General features: G+C 40.8%; 1 protein-coding gene across 5 annotated transcripts in view; it reads left to right on the top strand.

Moving 5' to 3' along the window:
• The first annotated feature begins 2,687 nt into the window (after nucleotides 1-2,687).
• GRHL1 (grainyhead like transcription factor 1) overlaps nucleotides 2,688-19,717 on the top strand; it is a 65,175-nt gene continuing 48,145 nt past the window's right edge. For 2 of the 5 annotated variants that reach the window (XM_033125503.1, XM_033125501.1), the window contains exons 1-8: nucleotides 2,688-2,871; nucleotides 6,016-6,202; nucleotides 8,870-8,940; nucleotides 10,814-11,198; nucleotides 12,408-12,484; nucleotides 14,006-14,162; nucleotides 14,356-14,467; nucleotides 15,414-15,508. In XM_033125503.1, the coding sequence (XP_032981394.1) occupies nucleotides 2,852-2,871; nucleotides 6,016-6,202; nucleotides 8,870-8,940; nucleotides 10,814-11,198; nucleotides 12,408-12,484; nucleotides 14,006-14,162; nucleotides 14,356-14,467; nucleotides 15,414-15,508 (1,104 nt within the window). In that variant the 5' untranslated portion in view covers nucleotides 2,688-2,851. Of the gene's footprint in view, nucleotides 2,872-3,015; nucleotides 3,385-6,015; nucleotides 6,203-8,869; nucleotides 8,941-10,813; nucleotides 11,199-12,407; nucleotides 12,485-14,005; nucleotides 14,163-14,355; nucleotides 14,468-15,413; nucleotides 15,509-19,717 lie in introns of those variants that run through there. The other 3 variants (XM_033125502.1, XM_033125500.1, XM_033125505.1) reach the window with 2 other exon arrangements.

Below are 19,717 nucleotides of genomic sequence, written 5' to 3'. Positions count from 1 at the left end.
AACCCTTAAAAACTGCAAATTTAGCATAAATTTTACTATCTAATGGTACCATAGATCCATAAAATGTACGGCGTTCGTAAATCAAAAGGTTTGTCATTGGAGACATTCGAAAACCAAGGTACTACTGTACTTCAGTGGCACAATTCAGATGATTTACACCATATCTGTGGGCCACCCATACTATTATTTATTTAATACTTTTCTTAGATCATTTAAAAATATAACTTATTTAAACAGCAAACCAGTGAATAAGAAATAAGAACAGGCTCCATGCTCCAGCGTTGTACCCAGGCTTAATGGATAGAAACTGGAAATGGCAGGAGGAGACAGTGAAAAATGTCTGGTTGCTGATTTAGATCCCAAGAGGCCTGGAGAACAGGGAGCAGGAAGCTGGCAGAAGTAGATGTGGGACAGCTGGTGCTGAATTATGGCCACAGTGTTAAATCATTTTGCTAAATCCTGGTTTTTGTTGACCTCCTGGGAGCAGGCAACATGTGACCTGCTGACCATGCCTTCCTCCTGTCTCACTTTCTTCTCTCAGCTTCCGCAATTCCATTTTTCTCCTACATTGGTGATTCCCACCGGCCCCTCCGTTTCCGTCTTCTCTGCTGGATCTTCTCCCACTCTCTCTGTGTTGGACGTGTTGGTCCCATTCTTTCTTCCCTCACTGCCACGGAGATTCATCCCATCTCCAGGCTTTCAATACCACCTCTGTGCTGATGTCCTTCAGCCCAGACTTCTCCCCTGGACTCTAGACTCATGTCCAACGTCTACTGATACATACACTTGGATCGCTAATAAAAATCTTGAACTTACGAGTATGCCCCAAATGGGACTCCTGACCTCCCCCAGACCTACTCCTGCAGTCTCAATGATGGTAGATCATTTCAGCTTTCAACTGAAGACCTTATATTAATAGTTGTCCTCGACTCTCTCTTTTTGTTCCCCCTCATACTCCATATCCAACTTTCAGGACATATTGTTGATCCTACCTTCAGACTAGATCCAGAATTTTTCCACTTCTCACCACTGCACTCTACCACCCAAAGCCACACTACTAGCATCTACTAGTATCTTCGGCTTGGTCTCCCTGCTCCCACCTTTGTCTCTCTACCATTCAGCAGCCAGATTATGTAAAGACATGAGTGAGATCACGTCAGTGCCCAAATCCAAACCCTCCAAAGCTTCCCCATCTTGGTAAAAACCAAAGGCCTAAACGTCCCCCGTCCTCCTCCTCTGTCCCCCTCCAGCCATACTGGTCTCCTGCTGTTCACTGTCCCCACCTTCTGCAAAGCTGTGCCTTTACTTGGACCACTCCTCCCCACCTCCTTGAAGGCCCTTCCTCCTCAAGTCTTCTAAGCCCAGCTCCACCCCATGCCCCCCAGCTGCCTCCTCTGCTTTATTTTTCTCCCACAGAACTTGCCACTTTCTAACACACCATGTAATTGACTTGTATTTTTATGGTCTGTTACCCAAGTCGGATGCTGGAGGAAAGCAGGGAGAGATTTTGTCTGTTCTGTTTACTGGCTTATCCCCAGATTTAGATCACTGCCTAGAATTTAGTAGATCTTTCAGTAAATATTTGTTGAATGAGCAGACCCGGGATAAGAAGGAAGCTTCAGATCAGGAAGGAAAATTTGGGCCTGGGGTAGAGGTGGAAATGAATGGAAGTGAGGTGGTTAAGAGCAGTGGGACTGCAATAGGACTACTGGAAGGAGCAGAGGGGCTAAGAGAGATTGAGCAAGGAGCTCTGGGGGGGGGGGGGAATGCAGGGTGGGGGAAGTTGAAGCCCAGATGGAGGTTCTGAGGCCAAGGAGTAGGTGGAGATTAAAAGTGGAAGACTGGTGGGGACAGCAGTGAGGTGGGGCCCAGGAGGGGAGGGGCAGGCACTTGGGACAAGGTGGCTCAGGTGAGGCTGATGCGACCACTCTGCAGGTACCCACCTTGGCCTCACCCTAGGTGGGAAACGTCGGTTAGGAGACTGTAGCAGTTGTCCAGTGACTGTCACATAGCGGACAGTATGAGACGGATGAGCAGAAAGTTGGAAAACCGGACAGCTGAGGTGGGTAAGGCGAGGAGGGAGACATCTGATTTTTCTCTGGTAGAAGCCAGAGGCCTCATAAATAAGTGGACGCGGACTGAGAGGTGAGAGCGGACATGAGGAGGGCGGGACGCTTCAGAGACCCCAGAGAGGAAGGTGCATGAGGCAGCCGAGCAGGGCAATGCGGGGCGCCCGTGAGGGGTGCGGCTGCCGGTAAGAAGCCTCCCTCGCTGGAGCAGCGGAGGGCGTGGGTGGGCGGGCGCCGAAGGAAGAGCTCCAGCGCCCAGGAAGATGGAGCCAAGTCACTGCCCGTCCCACAGGTGGGCGAGCGAGGGCGCGACCGAGCGGCGACACATCTCCTGGGTGCCCTTGGGTGGGACTATCGAGGGGCGGCAGGTGCGCGCCGGGAGCCGCGCGGCCCCACGAGTCGGAGCCGGAGGAAAGTCACCACTACCTGGAGTGCTACAGAGACGCGGCTACTCCCTCCCGCGCCGCTCGGCGCCGTCGCCCCCGTCCCGGCGCCCTGTGCGCCAGCCAATCAGATGGCACCGATGGTCGCCCGGCCCCGGGGCCCCGCCCCGGGCCGGCGCGCTGCCAGCCAATGGGCGCCCGAGTGCGGGCTCCCAGTGCGCGCAGCCCGCGCGGAGCCGGCTCAGAGCGAGAAAAGCGAACCCAACCCGTCGGGGCCGCTGCTCCGGACCCGCAGCCGCCGCCGCCGCCGCCGCCGCCGCCTCCTCCTCCCCCCGGATCGGGTGTACTGTCCCAACCCGAAAGTCCAGTTCTGCGGCCCGGCAGCGGCGAGCGAGCGCGATGACACAGGAGTACGACAAGTGAGTGAGTGCCGGCGCGCGAGTTCGGCCGGGCGGCCCCGGGAGGCCGCTGCCCACCGGGCCGGCCGCACCTGCCGCGAGGCCGGGCCAGGCGAGGGCGGGCGGGGGGCGCGAGTGTGAGGCCGGGCTCCGAGGCCGGGCGAGGCGAGGGCGGGCGGGGGGCGCGGGTCCTGTCGTCTACTCTGCGGCAGCCTCTGCCCCTCAGCACCCCCCCGCCTTTGTTTCACCGAAGCCCCCTGTGGAGACCCTTGGTTTTGGGGTTGGGCTCCGTAGAGGAGCCCGCCACCCCGCCTCAGCGTCCCCGTCAGGAGGACCACCTCACGGGCGCGCTCCCTTCTGTGGTGTCCCGGTGGCCTCGGTGCGCGGAAGGAGATTCGGGGGCGCGTTGCCTCAAGGGCTGCGGCTCTAACGTGCGGATGTGCCCCGTGGCCCCTACCCGGGTCGCTTTTGCTCAGTGGAGCCAATGGAGCTCTTGGGGAAGCGCCCCGCGGCTGGAAAAGTAGAGGTCTCCAGGGAATCTCTTGTCGCTCAGCCGTGTCATTGGGCCGGGCTGCTAGAACTTCCGAAAGGAGAAATTCAGGGAAAAGTTGAAGTGCTCCGGCGTTCTGGCATTTTCTTTCCCCTGGCTGGCTGTGTGAGTGAGAAAATTGCTGTAGGAGTTATTTTGCCACTTGCATCATTGATGGTAATTACAGATATACTGTAATTTAAAATAGTAAATATCAAGAGGATGAAACTTCGAAATTAGGGTGATAAGCTTGAAAATACTGTGCTAATGTGTGCCTTTTGGAATTTGTGATTAAAGAAATATTTTGACATGTAAGGTGGTAATATATGACATTAACATTAGAGGACACTGGGTGAGGGATATTTCTGTATTTGCTTTGCAACTTTTCTGTAAATATAAAATTGTTCCAAAATAAAAAAAAATATTAAAAAAAAGTAAATCGCACCAAGCCAATCAGTATATTTCAGATCAGTAAATCCAACGCAGAAAGGTATACCTCCCAGTTTTATAATTATTTCCTAAGGATCATTTTCTTTAAGTGTACTCTTTTTCTGGATGAGAAGGTTACATATTATGTATGGACTATTTTAAATAGATTAATCTTTGTATAATGTGCAGTTAAATTATCGCTTGAAATATAGTATTTCGGAAGTCTTTGAGAGATCATTGATGAGGGGTTTAAGATTCCCCCAAGGCAGTGATGAGCCTTCGGGGACTAGCAACAGCCTGTCATATGAGGAAGTAGACTAAGAAAAGCAGCTGGTTTCATGTTTATTTCTCTGGTACAGTTTAGATAAGACAAATTTCCAAAGCTAAAATTTTGGCTTCAGGCACACTTTGGAAATGTAAGACACCTTTAGGGTGATCACAAATAAACGCATTTGCAAAAAATACTTTATTTTCTGTTGCTTCCACAAATCTGGGATAGGCGTGGGAGAAGAAGGGAAGCTGAAAAACTAGCGTTATGGGAATTGAATGAGCCAAGTGCTATCATAATCTTTTGGAAGTAGCTATTACACTATTAATAATAGCTTAGCAGTATACCAGTAAATCACCCCAAGTTAGCTCTTGTGCTCTGCTTCTGGTGACATAGGGAATGCCCCTTTGTGTATTTATTTTTATTTAAATTTGTGTAAATAGTCTTCATTTTTAAACAAACTGTCTGCTTTGAACAACCCATTGTGTTTGTTTTGTGTTAAAATAGTATACCACCTTGAGACTTTTTTCTATCAAATATAAGCTCCTATGACTTTATGCCTAGACATGAGTAAAAACATTGCCTTTGAAAATAAGACTTAATTTTGACTGAGATAAATTAAGTTGTTGGATTCTTCCCCACCCCCTTTTTCAAAGATGGTCTCCTTTTTCTAAATCTGTATCTGTTTTTAAAGGGCCTGGGTGACTGCCAAATCCTAACCTTTGTTGATTACTTAAAAAGATAATCAGTCTTTCTACATTCACTTTTAGAGTAGGTAGGTCACCTTTAGGCCATTTACATATTTCATTTGTGTGTTGCAATCAGAACTGATCCTTAAATTTGCTTGTTAGAGTAGTGATAATTCAGAGTGATTCTGAACGTTAAAATTTTTTTTCCTTAAAAAAACCCAAAAAAACCCACTTCATTTTGCTGGAGTTAGTGTTCCACTTTTTCTCTTTATTGACTTATCAAATAGTACCAACTGAACAGTTGTAGAGACTGTTTACATTTCAGGTTTTTGGAATCATAATGTTTGCTTTAATCTTTTAAATTAAATCTTCTATAAGAGTTTACTAAGATTTACATTGATTTTCTGGAGTTTTCCCACCAAACTACAGTGTTAAAATGAAACAGTTCTTGCCCAGTGTGGAAAACTGGTAAAGATTTTTAAAAACAGATTTCCCCACCTATTTTCTTAAAAATCTTTTTGTTCAGTGGCTTCATTTATTGTTGTAGATTCTTAAGTGTTTATCTCTAAGATAAACAGTTAACTCCCATGCCAGAAAATTATGCCTCCTTATTGATTTACAGTCCCCTTTGGCCACATTCCATGTTCAATCTGCTGGTAATCAGTAGAATATTCTAACTTTCTCATATACCCGGGAGGATTAAAGAAGTATCCCTTTTTCATTCCACTGCCCCCCCCCCTTTGTTTGTAGGTAGGAAAGTTTTTAAGACATGGCATCAGCAGGAGAAAGAGAGAAATAACATGTAGCAGCATGATAATTGAACCATATATACTGTCTCGAAGAGGGTACAGTCCTGATTGCCTATGTCTAAAAGAATAAATGTTCTGTTTTGTCTTAGTTTGTCCTTAGATTTGTTTATGTGCAGTGTTTGAATAGCCTGCATTTTTTTGGAGTGTTGGTTTTTGTTTTTCTCTCCCAAATAGTATATGCTGCATACCATGTGTAGGTTAACTGTAGGTTCCTTGGCTGCCTAAATCCCCTGTATCTTACTGGGTGACCCCAGTACTGGCTTGCATTTCAGTGGGTTGTCTTCTGGTTTTGTCTTAATTTGCTTTACTAGGATCATTGATGAAACAATGGACTATTTTATGGGAACATCAGTGAATTGGTTGTTTGGTTCTTTAAAACTCAGCTTATGATGCCTTGCAGTAGAAAAGTATGATATATACGTATTTTTCATTTCTCTGCAGCAAACGGCCAGTGTTGGTTCTTCAGAATGAAGCACTTTATCCACAACGGCGCTCCTATACTAGTGAGGATGAAGCCTGGAAATCCTTCCTGGAAAACCCTCTCACTGCAGCAACCAAAGCGATGATGAGCATCAATGGAGATGAAGATAGCGCAGCTGCACTGGGCTTGCTCTATGACTATTACAAGGTAGGCTGGCCTGCTCTTTAAAAACCCTTAACAACAGTCCACGATGCACTTGATTCAACGGCATATAAAACAGTAATTTGCTGGGAGAATAATGCAAGTTGCTTCTGTAGTGACTATAAATAGTTTAATGAGTACTTTGAATTACTATGGTTCAAAGCTGAAAGTCTGCGATCATAGAATCAAAGAGTTGTTTTTAAAACATGTGAAGTAGCCAGCTGTTCTGGCTCTGTCTGCCAGGTAAAGCTATCATAAAAGAAGATGGTAGATGTGTCTTATTGAGATTGAATATTTTCCCAAAGGTAGTTCTTAGTGCCATCAGAGTGGACAGTGGTTCATTCCTCTGTAGTCAGAGTGATTTCCTTTTCCCTTAATGATATTACAGAGCCTTTGATTTGATTTGATTATAGGATTCATGAAAAACGAAACAAAACATTATTTTCTAGTCTTTGACTTTCTAGTTCTAAGATCAGAGCATATTTTGTTTCCTGTTTCTGGGTGAGAATTAAATACAGTCTCTTCTCTGCCTGGAGATTTACGTGGTGTTCCTATCTGGACATGAAACCACTGATCTGTATCATTGTCATTGTCCTAATAATACTAGCTACCACCTACTGATTCCCTATACTGTGCTAGCCACGGTGACAGTGTGGGTGTTATTTCTCATGCTTCCAGGATCCCTGCAAAATATGTGGTATTATCCCTAGTTTGCAGATGAGAGCAATCAAGTTCTCAGGTCACACAACTAGTAAGTGTTGCAGCCGGATTTCAGACCTGGTCTGGTTTGTGCCAAAGCCATCCTCCAGTAATGCCATGCCGTCGCCTGTGGGATGTGCTTTGCTTGCTGGATTCTTTCAGACCAAGAGCAGAATGTGCGGAGGGCTACATATTATAGTTTCTTTTTGTCATCGTATGGTTTTTAAAACTTCCAAACCTATAGAAAACTTAAAATAACAGAATAATGAATAATTAAATCCCGAATATTTTCACCTAGCTTGACCAATTGCCCGCCTTTTGTTACATTCTGACACTATTCTTTTCTGAATATAAGAAATGCAGAGGGGAAAAAAACAAAGAAGATAGTTTGATTATCAAAATTAAGGTGGGACTGAAACAAAAGATTTAATTGTTTTCTGGTGTGAGTTCATGTGTCCAGCTTGTTGTGTTTGAGAGATGGAGGTAAGGATATTTTTCTTTGAATCTGAATGGAAACTTGTATAGTAACTAATGATACTGGAAGAAAGCCTTGCCTGGGAAGTGTATCCACGAAGGGTTCCTTTAGAGTAGAATTTGTTATATATCTGTTCTTTTTATGGAATGTTTCATTGACTCAATCAGTGTAAAAACCGTAAGTTCCTAAGTACTATGAAGTTTAAAATTACGTATTTTTAACTGAAACTTTTGGGAATGGGAGAAAACCACCAAGTTTAGTGCCAGAAAGACTGATATAATGACACGAATTGCAATGGTTGTATGTGTGTGTTTTAAATAAAGGGTCCTTAGGGTATTATACATCTTAGGACGAGATAAATCCTCATGTTTGTCCATTAATGGTGACAATCTATGTCAAGCTTCTTTTGGTAGGTGTAGGGTTATTATTATTTTTCTTAATGAACTCTTTTATTTGTTTTAGTTCTTTGGATGTAACCATCAGTCAGTTTTACATAACTTTGTTAAAGCTTGAAGAGCACATTGTTAATACATGTTAGAATTTATTTTGTCTTTAAGGGTAAAACAATGTAGGAATAGAATTCCTACATTCACATTGAATACCCGTTTCAGACATCTTAGAAATGTTGGAGTACGTGTTGGGAATAAGTCTCAGTTGGGCTCATGTCAACAGTACACCCACTAATGTTTGCCTGCTTTCACCTTCAATGCAAGGAAGAGCGGACTCAAAAGAAATAGAACAAACTGAGTTCAGTTTGTCCTTTAGATACTGGACAGTATGAATCCCAAAATAGCTAAAGAAATTTATCATTTGAAACCAGCATTTGGATCTTGGGAGTACACTGGTAACACGGCTGATCCTTTTCATTTTGCATTTGATCTACAAGGAAGGGTAGCAGAGAAGAGCAGCAAGAAAGTTTGGAGAGCCCACTTGTGTTCTCAGTAGTTTCTTCTCTATTATATTATTTAGATAAATGGATAAAACCACTAGAGGTTTTTTTTTTAAGAGATGAAACCCAAACTCAATGACAGAGTAAATTTGTGATGCCCTGAGTTTATTTGGTAAATACAGTAGTACCTCAGTTTTCGAATGTAATCCGGAAGACCGTTCGAGTTCTGAAATGTTTGAAAACAGCCCATAGCTAGGCCTCAGGATCTTCCACTCAGTGGAAGCCGCGTGATATGTTCGACTTCCGAGACGTGTTCGAAAACCGAAGCATTTACTTCCGTGTTTACGATGTTCGTAAACCGAAATGTTCGTCAACAGAGATATTCGAAAACCGAGGTACTACTGTAATTGGTTTTTACATATCAACCTGGTGACCAGATTGTAAGCTCTTGAGGGCAGACACTATCGTATTCATTGTGTTCTCCCAGAGCCTGGTGTTTCGTAGGCATTCAGTAGACATATGAATGGTTGAACTTACTGAAAAATAAAAGGCTGTATCTGTACTTCACTAAGTAAGGACTAAATTGTCGTCATGTGTGTTAATATCTAAGGTTCCAAGAGAGAGAAGGTCGTCCACAGCAAAGGCAGATGTTGAGCATCCAGAGGCAGATCACAGCAAAAGGTAATGTCTAACACAGAGCATTAAACAGTGCTCTTAAAAAATTCCAGGTTTCTGTGAAAATAAGATGAGCGTTTATTTAAACGAACAAGCACTAGTGGAAGAGATAGATAAGTTGGAGTCTTAATTCACATTTCCTCTTACTAATTATGATTCTATTACTCTGAGAAGTTACCAGTTTTTTAGATGTAGTTGCCTTTTCTAGAAAACAAAGCATTAACTTTCTCCTCCTCCAAAGGGATGTTTTTAGTAATAACATAGTGTTTGCTGATTTGTCTTTGATGTTCTCTTAAGAAGGATGTGGCAGTGGTGGGTGTCTATTAAAAAACATTAAGTACCAATGATCTTGAATAACTGCCTAAGCAAAACTTAGTAAAGTACGTTTAACTGTATTTCAAACTCCTGTTGAAGTTTTTTTTGAAATGCTTGACTTTAGAGCCATGAAAAAAAATAAATATACTTTTTAAATCACCCTGTGTTCTACTAGTAATAAAAGAATACAACATTTTTAAAGAAAGAATGATTACTCACAATCCCACTATCCTGACGATATATTTCTTTACTCTTGGGGTGTGCATACACATTTTATGTGGTTGTGGTTGTGGTTGTATTCATGGATAGGATTTGGTAGTAAGGTTACTCCTATTTAGTATGTTTGATGAATATTTTCCATGTTGCTGTTTTAATCTTCATAATTACCCTTTGGCAAAGGCCTTATGGCCTTTATTATCTATTTTTTATTATGGGCATTTTCAAACATAACAAAAGTAGAGAAATAGTATAAGCCCACACCAATCATACCTAGCTTCAACAGTTATCAACATGAATTCCTCCTGTTTGATTTACCCTTCTTCTCTAACTTTTAAATTAATTAATTAATTTTTAAATTTATTTTTGCTGGAGTATTTTAAAGCAAACGTAACTATCCTTGAGTAAGGCTGTGTCTAATTTTTTACTGTTGTAAAGCCTTAATGAACAACTTTCTAGATAGTTTTTCACTTTTTTTCCTTACGACAAATTCCTGGGGGTGAATTTATAGTTCAAGGTTTGGACATTTTATTGATCTTGAAATGTATGAAATTGTCAAATTGCTTTTTTTCTTAAAGGTGTCAGCCTGTATGATTTGAAGGGGCTTTGGAAATTCATTAATTTTACCCTAGACTAGAAATCATCTTACACTGCCCAGGGTATTCAATAAACCAAAAGTAATTTTATGCAAAGAGTATCTACTGGTACAATGTAATCATAGATTTTCTTTTGGTGAAGAGAAAGCCAAATAAGCTTAAGTACTAGGAAAAGTGGTGGCCAAGTAATAATAGCTCATACTTCTTGAACTCTTGTGTGCCAGGCATTATTGCACACATTGCAGTGTATCATCTCATCTTCATCACAACCTCGTGACAATAGATACCATTATTGTCCCCATTTTATAGATGAGCACATAGTTACTAAGAGATGAAGTTACTTGCTCAAGATCACATAGAATTGGAACCGAGACAGTCAGGCTTTAGAGTCTGTGCTTAAACTGTCATCCTAGACTGCTCCAGCTAACCACATTTGTAGCTTCTGGGTTCTAGTAAAATATGATAATTTTATTAGGATTATTGAAAATAAAGTGTAATAGAGGAGAGCTCTGAGTTCTCAGTATTCAAATGAAATTTTACTTATGGCTTTTGGACTTTACTTATTTATTAACTATGAAGTCTTTTCTTTCTCTAGTAATGGGTTGTGCCATTTTCTGCTTATTTGGTTTCTACCAAGTGTATTATTATTGCACAGGACCCAAGAGTTCAGTGCCATTAGGAAAGTAAAAACTGTCAAAGAACTGTGTCAGCATTGAGTTTGAAAACACAGTTTTGTTTTGTTTTTCTTAAAGAAACAGCATACCAAATGTGACTGAGCAGCCCCTCATTTCTGCTGGAGAGAACAGAGTGCAAGTTCTGAAAAATTTTAACATTCTCCTGCCCCATGGCAACCAACTGGGCATTGATAAGAGAGGCCATCTAACAGTTCCTGATACAACAGTCACTGTCTCCATAGCAACGATGCCTACCCACTCCATCAAGACAGAAACCCAGCCCCACAGTTTTGCTGCAGGAATCCCCCCAGCAGTGTATCATCCAGAGCCCACTGAACGGGTGGTGGTTTTCGACCGGAACCTTAATACTGACCAGTTCAGCTCTGGTGCTCAACCCCCAAATGCTCAAAGGCGAACTCCAGACTCTACCTTCTCAGAGACCTTCAAGGAAGGCGTTCAGGAGGTACAGGAAACAAAAGCATCTTCCTAAGATTGCTGTGTGTTTGTATAAGTATTGGGTTCCACCTCTTCCTTGTTACGTAAGCCTGAAACTCAGCCTGAAATGAGTGGATTAGGAACAAAAGTGATTTTTTTTTCCCCTCAGAGAAAAGGCCTATGGGTATAATTTGTAAACTAAACCTATAAAACCAGAAATTATTATCAAGAGCACATGGCTAATCTTACCAGCAGCTGAGTTAACAATTATGATTTCAGCTATGTGGTTTGCTGGAGAAGGAGGAGAACCCCATACATAATTTTCCATTGACAACAGATATACCGTGTTTCCCCAAAAATAAGACCTTGCCAGACAATCAGCTCTAATGTGTCTTTTGGAGCAAAAATTAATACAAGACCCAGTCTTATATTATAGTCTTATATAGGACGCGGTCTTATTTTATTATGAACAAAAGTTTTTGTTCCAAAAGACAGATTAGAGCTGATTGTCCTGCTAGGTCTTATGTTCGGGGAAACACAGTATCCACAGTCTGTGTTTCAGCTTTTGTCTTACATAGACCAAAACAAGCTCTCTGCAACTGGTCTTATTATAAAATGATTATCATGTGTTTGCTTGGTATGTCTTAGTTGGTAGTTTGTTAGGGAACAGGTGGGTCTTAACAAATGCATTGTGTGAAATTTACAAATGAACTGCAAATACTTCTGAGGGTTTTGTGGTGATGAGCACTTTAATCAGGTAATAGGTAGGGACTGAAGATGTTTGAAACTGTTTAATGATGGTTTGGGGGCGGGGAATCTCTGCTTGAGGAGTTAGGAACAGAGCAGTAACCTCTCTGGAGAAAGTGCACCAATCCATCCAGCTGAGTGCAAACTTGATACAGTGATAGCACCAACTCCTGAAAGTCATGAGACTTTGGTTGCAGATTCTGGAATTTAAACAGAATTGGGATGTGTGGGAAAGATGGGAAAAGGAGTAATGAAGCACTTTGTGTTGAGTACCTATATAGATTGCTTTAATGCAACTGACAGACTTATAAAATGACTATGTTTCTTTTTAGTTTTCTAAGTTTTCATAATTAAAATTTATATTTTCAAATGAATGTTGAAAGAGTAGGGGTGGCTGTAAGCCACGAGCTTTCATGCTGTAATGGATGTCGGTCTTTAGTCAGCCTGATAACCCGTTAAATAGCTGTGGTTCATCACATTGATATTTCAGGTTTTCTTCTCCTCGGACCTCAGTCTGCGGATGCCCGGCATGAATTCAGAGGACTATGTTTTTGACAGTGTTTCTGGGTAACAGTTGTCTTTTAATTTGACTTTTAACTTTCAGCTTTTATTGCATTTCTTTTTAATTTGATGCTGAAAAATCAGAGGTGGCTTTAGCGGGCTTTCACCTGTATCTTCCTGCAGTTACTGGGGTAATAAAATCTTTCTCTTCTAGAGGCCATTTGCTTCAGTGCATTCAGTTTTAAACTCTGAGCTGTGTTTCATGTTTCCTTAATTCTTGGTGTTGGTGCTTTTTCTTTCCTTTGGTTTCTCTATGTGATGGTAGTAGAATGGAATCTTTAAAAAAAGAGATGAGGGGATTAAATTGCTCTCTGAGATCTCTTGTGTTTCCAACAGTATATAATTCTGTGTGAATTCAGGAATAACTTCAGGTACATAACCTTTTATTTTTTTAATTAGCCTCACTAATGATAAAATAAATGAAGTCAACATTTTTCTGACCTGATAACCTCTTTTAAACTTCACAAAATGTTATCTCATACTAGTAATATGAATATTTTCCAAGTTAATTATGAGCATATATAAACACCTTCAGATTTTTTTGAAAGAGTCTAGGATTTCATTTTATAATTTTGCTTTATGCATTTTTATGTGTCTATATTCTGAAATAAAAAAGTTTATTTAAAAATCTACGATTTTATGGGAATCAAGACTTCTCTTAAAGACCTGCCTCAGGATGCAAGAGTTACAAACTCAAATGCCTTTAGGATCTAAGCTCTAGGGGTTGGCAAACTTTTTCTGTAAAGGATCAGATAGTAAATGTTTTAGGCTTTATGGGCTGTACAGCCTCTCTTGCAACTACCCAGCTCTGCTGTTGTAGCACAAAAGCAGCTGTGGGTGATGCGTAAACAAAAGGCGTGGCTGTATTCCAATAAATTTTTTACAAAAATAAATATACTCATATACAAAAACAGGTGTGATTTGCCAACCCCTGGCTTAGGTATATTATTAAACAACTTCAGGGGGTATACGGGTGGTACTGTAAGGTAATAGGAAATGTAGAGAATTGTGGAGTGCCCATCTAAAGACATGTAAACTACAAGCAAAAACAACAAAAAAGTTCCGTGTAGACCAAATCGAATTTAATCAGAGAACTGCCAGCCACCTGTTTGCAACCTTTGCTGGGTAAATACCAGACTGGCAGCATGTTTTGTGAGATTTCCTTCCCAAGTCCTTTTCACTTATTAGTATCTTTAGTATCCTTAGTCTTCAAACTTCTTCTAATGGTTAACATTACTTCATGAAATTTCTAGTAGGCACTGTGTAGTCCATCTGACAGATTTGAGAATTTCTTAATTCTCAAGTTGCTTAAGATTATATTTATTCTCAATCTTAATTCTCAAATTGCTTAAGATTATATTTATCACGGAAAAGGTAGCAAATGCTACTTCTCATAGGACATAGTCAGTTGGATGTTTCCTGGTAGTCTGCTGTTTCCACGCTGAAGCATTTCAAGATTGAGTTAAAACATATAGGGAGCTTCCAAGAGAGTGGATTAGAAATCTGTGACTTTGTTTTGTGCTTTAGGAACAACTTTGAATATACCCTAGAAGCCTCAAAATCACTTCGACAGAAGCCGGGAGATAGCACTATGACATATCTGAACAAAGGCCAGTTCTATCCTGTCACCTTAAAGGAAGTGAGCAGCAATGAGGGAATCCACCACCCCATCAGCAAAGTGCGAGTAAGTTATGCTCTAAGTCCTGTTGTCTAGGAAAGCTACCAGAGCTTCATATTTCCAGGCCTGAAGCAGATTTAATAAATGAAATTCTAAAACTGCAGTTTTAAGCCTTAATTATAAAATCTGACACTGAATGAGTTTTCCAAAGAAACTCACCCTTTAGTGTCTTTATGTTATAATGCATTCTCTTTCCTAGAGTGTGATCATGGTGGTTTTTGCTGAAGACAAAAGCAGAGAAGATCAGTTAAGACATTGGAAATACTGGCACTCCCGGCAGCACACAGCCAAACAAAGGTGCATTGACATCGGTAAGTGGCTCCAGAACCTGCTTTTATTCCCAGAGGCGCAAGCATCCAGTTTTCTAAATCCAGTTATTTTTGGCAGTGGTCAACTTCCTGCTGAAAACATTTGCATTTTTATGCCAGCTACTGATCTGTTCCAAACACTGTCCTCGGCCTCCTGGAATCAGTGCTCTTAACATTACTTCCTTCGTAAGGACATGTGCCCCATGCAGTGGCCTTCCATATGACACTGGGGCCAGAAGCTATGTAGCCAGCTCACATAAGAATGTCCTGCTTTGGGGCTGTAAATTTTTTGAAGGGTAATGTCTTCTTTAAGAGATTTTGATTATTTGGCGATGACAGTGGGGGGGGGGGGCAGGCCAATTAACAAGTAAGGAAAGAAAGGAAATACTGCTGATGTGCAGTTACCTAACAATTTTCCCTAGTTACATGGTGAGTTGCAGCGCCAGGCTCTTATATCTATCTCTAAATAGACCCAGAGATTCATCATCTAGGGGACAGCAGCAGACCTGTGCAAATTCGTAGTGAAGTAGCTTTATGAAACACCCCTACTCTTGCTGTGTGTATAATTTTTGCATAAAACTATTATCTGTGTCATAAGATGGCTCTTAATCTTAGTGTTACTTCTTTTCTTTGTCTCTTATTCATGTTCTCTTTCCAAAAGAATTAAAAGAACTGAGTTCTAATTGTGGTTCTTGACCATGGGACAATTTAAACTTTTCCAGACCTAATATCCTAAATTTGACATAATGAGATAAAATTATATCTAAGCTTGCCTCCGTTACAAAAATTATTTTTCTTAATTTTTTTGAATGTCTTTCAACCCAGCAGAATGTTAATTTAAGTTATCTAGTGGTGATAATATGAAAAACTGAATCTTACTGTGAACTGCTATAATCTCACATTGGAACAAGAAATCACAAATTTCTTTTTCTTTTCATCACTCATATAGCTGACTATAAAGAAAGCTTCAATACCATCAGTAACATTGAGGAGATTGCTTATAATGCCATTTCTTTCACTTGGGATATTAATGATGAAGCAAAGGTAGGTAATGAAGTCCAGGGACTCCTAGACTTCCAGCTGTTTGAGGATGGTGGGAGGAGCTTAATGATTTGACAGCTGAAATTTTTTACAGTTCTGCATGTTTTCTTTGCTAAGGAATGGGGAGAATAAGCTCGGCTAAAAAGATAGGTTATAGTCATGAAGTGCATGAAAATGGGACAGAACTTTGGGAGGAGAAATAGCTATTATCTCATCAGTGCTATGCTTTCTTCCTGTATTTCAGAGCCGACTGGATTCTTTACGTTCTCTCTTTTCATTATTTCAGATGTTCTGAAAGTACAGCTTCTCCCCAGATGTTAGGAAACTATCCTCCCCTTTCTATCCTCTCCTTCCTCAAAAAAAGACAATTTTTGTCAACACACTTCAATACATGTAGTGCAGTGTGTGAACCATCAGAGTGGGGCCAGAAGCTATGGGTAGGAGCCTGCTACCTCTCACTGTTTGGCCTCAAGTCTGATTCCTCATTTCCTCTGCTTCCTTTCATGATTTGCAAAGTAAAGTTTAATACCTGTCTTTCCCTCCTTCAGGAATGTGGGAAGGATTGGGACAAAGTGAAGCGGTTGGAGTTTCTTCAGAAAGGCCCTTAAATACAAGTTATCATTAGCAATAGTCTGTTTCATATTGTTGCCTTTAAAGACAACTCATGTAAGATTCTTCTTTATCTTGGGCTTTTACAGTGAAGAATTGCCTCCAATTCAGATGGTCATTTGGATAATTGGAATTTTTAGTATCTTTTAAGAAAAATTAAACATATTCTTAGGTCATTTCTGTTTTTCCCACAGCATTCTTCCCTTTTAGTAGAATTCCTCTCTTTACTAAATTGAGTTCTGGTATTTATTTCTTTTCATTAGTTTAAAAATCGGGAGCTCAGGCAGCACAATGGAAACATACATTATTTTTCAGACTGTTGTTAAAATAAGGTTGGTCTTCAGTATTTGTTGTAATATTAGAAATACTTTTCTATATCAAGAACCAGGTACAAAGTTATGGTCACTTTTCTGTCTTCTCTCAACCTTTTTTCTTTTATTTATTCAATAAGGATTTTAGTAATTATGGAATGAGACACTGTATTAGGTGCTAAAATATTGCAGAATTTCATTTTTCACTACCTAGAATTGCTTTTAAAAAATCATATGACGGGATTCTTGAGAACCATGTTAAGCTTTATTATAGTCGCTTTCCTTTTTTATTGTGGTCGTTGTGTCTAAAGCAAAAATGTGTCTTTAAGACTGCAGGATGTGGTAAGGGGTCCTCCAGTCTGTAAGGAAACTTAAATTATTGTAATTGCATGGTTTTCCTGCTGACCACCTCTATCCTATAGACATATCCTCAGGCTGCTTTAGTCCAGAGTTTGGTGCTTGATTAAACAATGAATTCATTACAGAGGCACTACTTTGAGGAAAGGTAAACTTTTCATTTTATATAACTGTTGTTACAGTTATTTTGAAATTAAATATCATAATAAGACTCAATGTACTGGCTGCTAACAGTCTTTAAGAAGAGTTGGCCCTATGCCCTCCAGGTACTTCTGTTCTTAAAGCAAACTAGAGAAATACTTCCTGTTCGCCACTGAGGACTAATTGAGAAATTTTGGAGGAGCTGAATAAGAACATGAAAACCCTGAATTCACTATTCTGACATATTTGTGACCTTGGGTTAGTCTCTTGGTTCACTAGTTCAATTTTCTCCCCTAGGAAAATAAAAAGGCTTTAGTGGCCAACTCTCTTCTTTGTTGGAGTGTCATCAGGATTAATAAACACTTGTCAGGGTACGTGGAGAGCTGGGCAGAAAGGCCCTGCAAATGGGCAGGGTGCTCTGTTTGTTTGATGTGTCACTCTTTGGGGTGGGAGTAATGAAAGCCAAGATGACGGGTAGGGATAAGCTGGTTTTATTCTGAAGGCCTTCAGCGTATTTGTTTTGAAGAGAAATATTGTTGGAGGCGTGTCCTGAGTAGCCTTAATAGCATTGTTAATTGATGTAGGTAAATTCATTTTCATTTCCCCTTCCAGACCCCCAGCGCTGACTTGAGTTTTAAGCCTTTACCTGCTGCTGGAAGGGGGTTATGCCATTTCTTAATGAGGCTGCTACCTTTTGAAGCTGATATCAGGCATCAACGTTAAGTGTGTGTTGGAATTAAGGATCTGGATTTTTTGCTTTCCCTGGCCAAGTCGATGTTTTCTGTTTTCACACTTAAAGTAATTGATGCCTTAGGGCATCTGGAGTGAACACGTACATGCAGAATCCTGTAGAGACTGTTTTTTTACTTCTTTTTCTGAAAGTATCCACTTGCTTGTTCTAATTTAGGATACGTTTGTTGATTCTTCCAGTTCATTCTTCCCCACAAGCATAAGGGTTTATTGGAGATGGATGACATTCCCTCCTCCCTCTCATATACTTTTTTTTTGTTGTTGTTAAAAGATATCTAATATACCCTTTTGGCTGTTCCAGGATCAGTAAAACCAGATTTCTGGCCCATTGTTGACATCTGAATCTTCCCTGTAGCTTCTGCCCACTTGAAAGGTGACTGTAATTTGAGGACATACCAGGCTGAATCTTGAACACCTTGTCTGAGATTCCAGTTTGGGAATCAAAGCTGGGCTCATCTTGTGCTGTCCTTGTACGCACTCCATTCAGCAGCGTAATCATGTACCTGCTACTACTGTGGAAACTTGAAGTTACGGAACTTGTAAAAAAAAAAATCATTAGTTTTCAAAGTAGTGGTGGAGAAGGAAGTTGGTTTGCAAAGGAGAAAGATTTTAGAAACAGTCCTCTAGGCATCACTGATCTCGCCCCTGTGTAGACCTATTTCATTCATTTTTCTGTACTCCACACACAGATTTGTTTGGGTAGTCGGGATCTTTTAAAGAGCTAGAAATCTCTGGACAAGTTAAAGTTCATCAGATATTGACATTTCATTGTGAAGTAACTTAATCAGATTTCTTCCCTCCTGATGTACAGGTGAGATCAGGCTGCTTAAGGTAATGTCGGCAGGAAGAAGCAGCAGTTACCTTTGAAACATTAAAGGATGGTTCTCTGGTGAGGTGCTGAATCTGTAAGATAGCAGGGCACTAGTCACTTTGGGAAGAGAGTACTAGGAAATGAGGGGGTGTGTAAAGATGGTGGGAGGAAGATAAACACACTCGGACTGTGTAAAGACTACCTGTAGCCAGCTGGGCACCTGGCCCCTATTGCAGGAATTCATAACTTGATCTAACAAATATCGGAGTGCCTGCTACGTCCAAGACATTCTGCTAGATCCAGGCTAAAACGCTGAGATCTGAAATATTAACATCATGATTTCTACGGAAAAGTGTGCTAATACCACTTTACAAATAAACTTTGGAGACACAATTTATAAATTGTGATTATCTGTTCTGCTCATTTCAATAGTTCCAAAACCAGGTGAGTCATTCCTGGTAGGCTGCACATCTTGGCCAAGGGTTTAATTTCTTGCTTGGATTGTAAATCTGAGAGTTTACAACAGCATTGAGATTTGGTTAGTGATATGAAGTAAGGGCCTCTCGAGGCCTGAAGAGCTAAGATAAATAGAGGCAAAGGCACTTAAGGAGAGAGAATTAACTTCTTTGAATGACTGTTTTATGCTAGGCGCTGTGGTAAGGAGTCTTACCTGTGTTCACACCTGCTTAGTACCCATGAAAAGTACTTGGTCCTCCAGATGGGAACGTGTTTGCTGCTTGGTGGTCAAAATGAGGCCACCCGAGGAGGCAAGAATCTAAACCTTGAAATGGACAGAAAGTGTTCTTGATGGGAGAATATTTAAAAGTGTAAGAATTCTTACTAGCAGAGTAACATTGTGGATTCACTAGTATAAATTCCTACAGTAGAAAAGCAGTTTTGCTACCAGGAAATAATTTATCTTGATTGTTAGATGAGTGATGTTTAACTACAGAGGAGTAGAAACTATAAACGAAAAACAGCTGTACGGAAACAAGTGAAAATTGGGCAACCAACTCTGAATCCAGGGCAACAAACGGGAAAGGATATCTCTTGATGGTATACGGACATATTTGATTATGGTTAACTAGACGGTATGGCAAATAGGAAAACCAGCTACAGTTCAGAGCAGAGCTCAAGATTTCTTTGATCATCTATATGTAGCTGTGATCTCCATGAGTAGTAAGCAAACCTTTTAAAGATGTAATGAACCCCGGAAGTACAAAATAACTCCCA

Source organism: Rhinolophus ferrumequinum, chromosome 13 (genome assembly GCF_004115265.2).
Source record: "Rhinolophus ferrumequinum isolate MPI-CBG mRhiFer1 chromosome 13, mRhiFer1_v1.p, whole genome shotgun sequence".
In the NCBI taxonomy this organism is placed as follows: Eukaryota; Metazoa; Chordata; class Mammalia; order Chiroptera; family Rhinolophidae; genus Rhinolophus; species Rhinolophus ferrumequinum.
The sequence above is the reverse complement of the archived record's forward strand: the minus strand, read 5'-3'. Positions and strand labels throughout refer to the sequence as shown.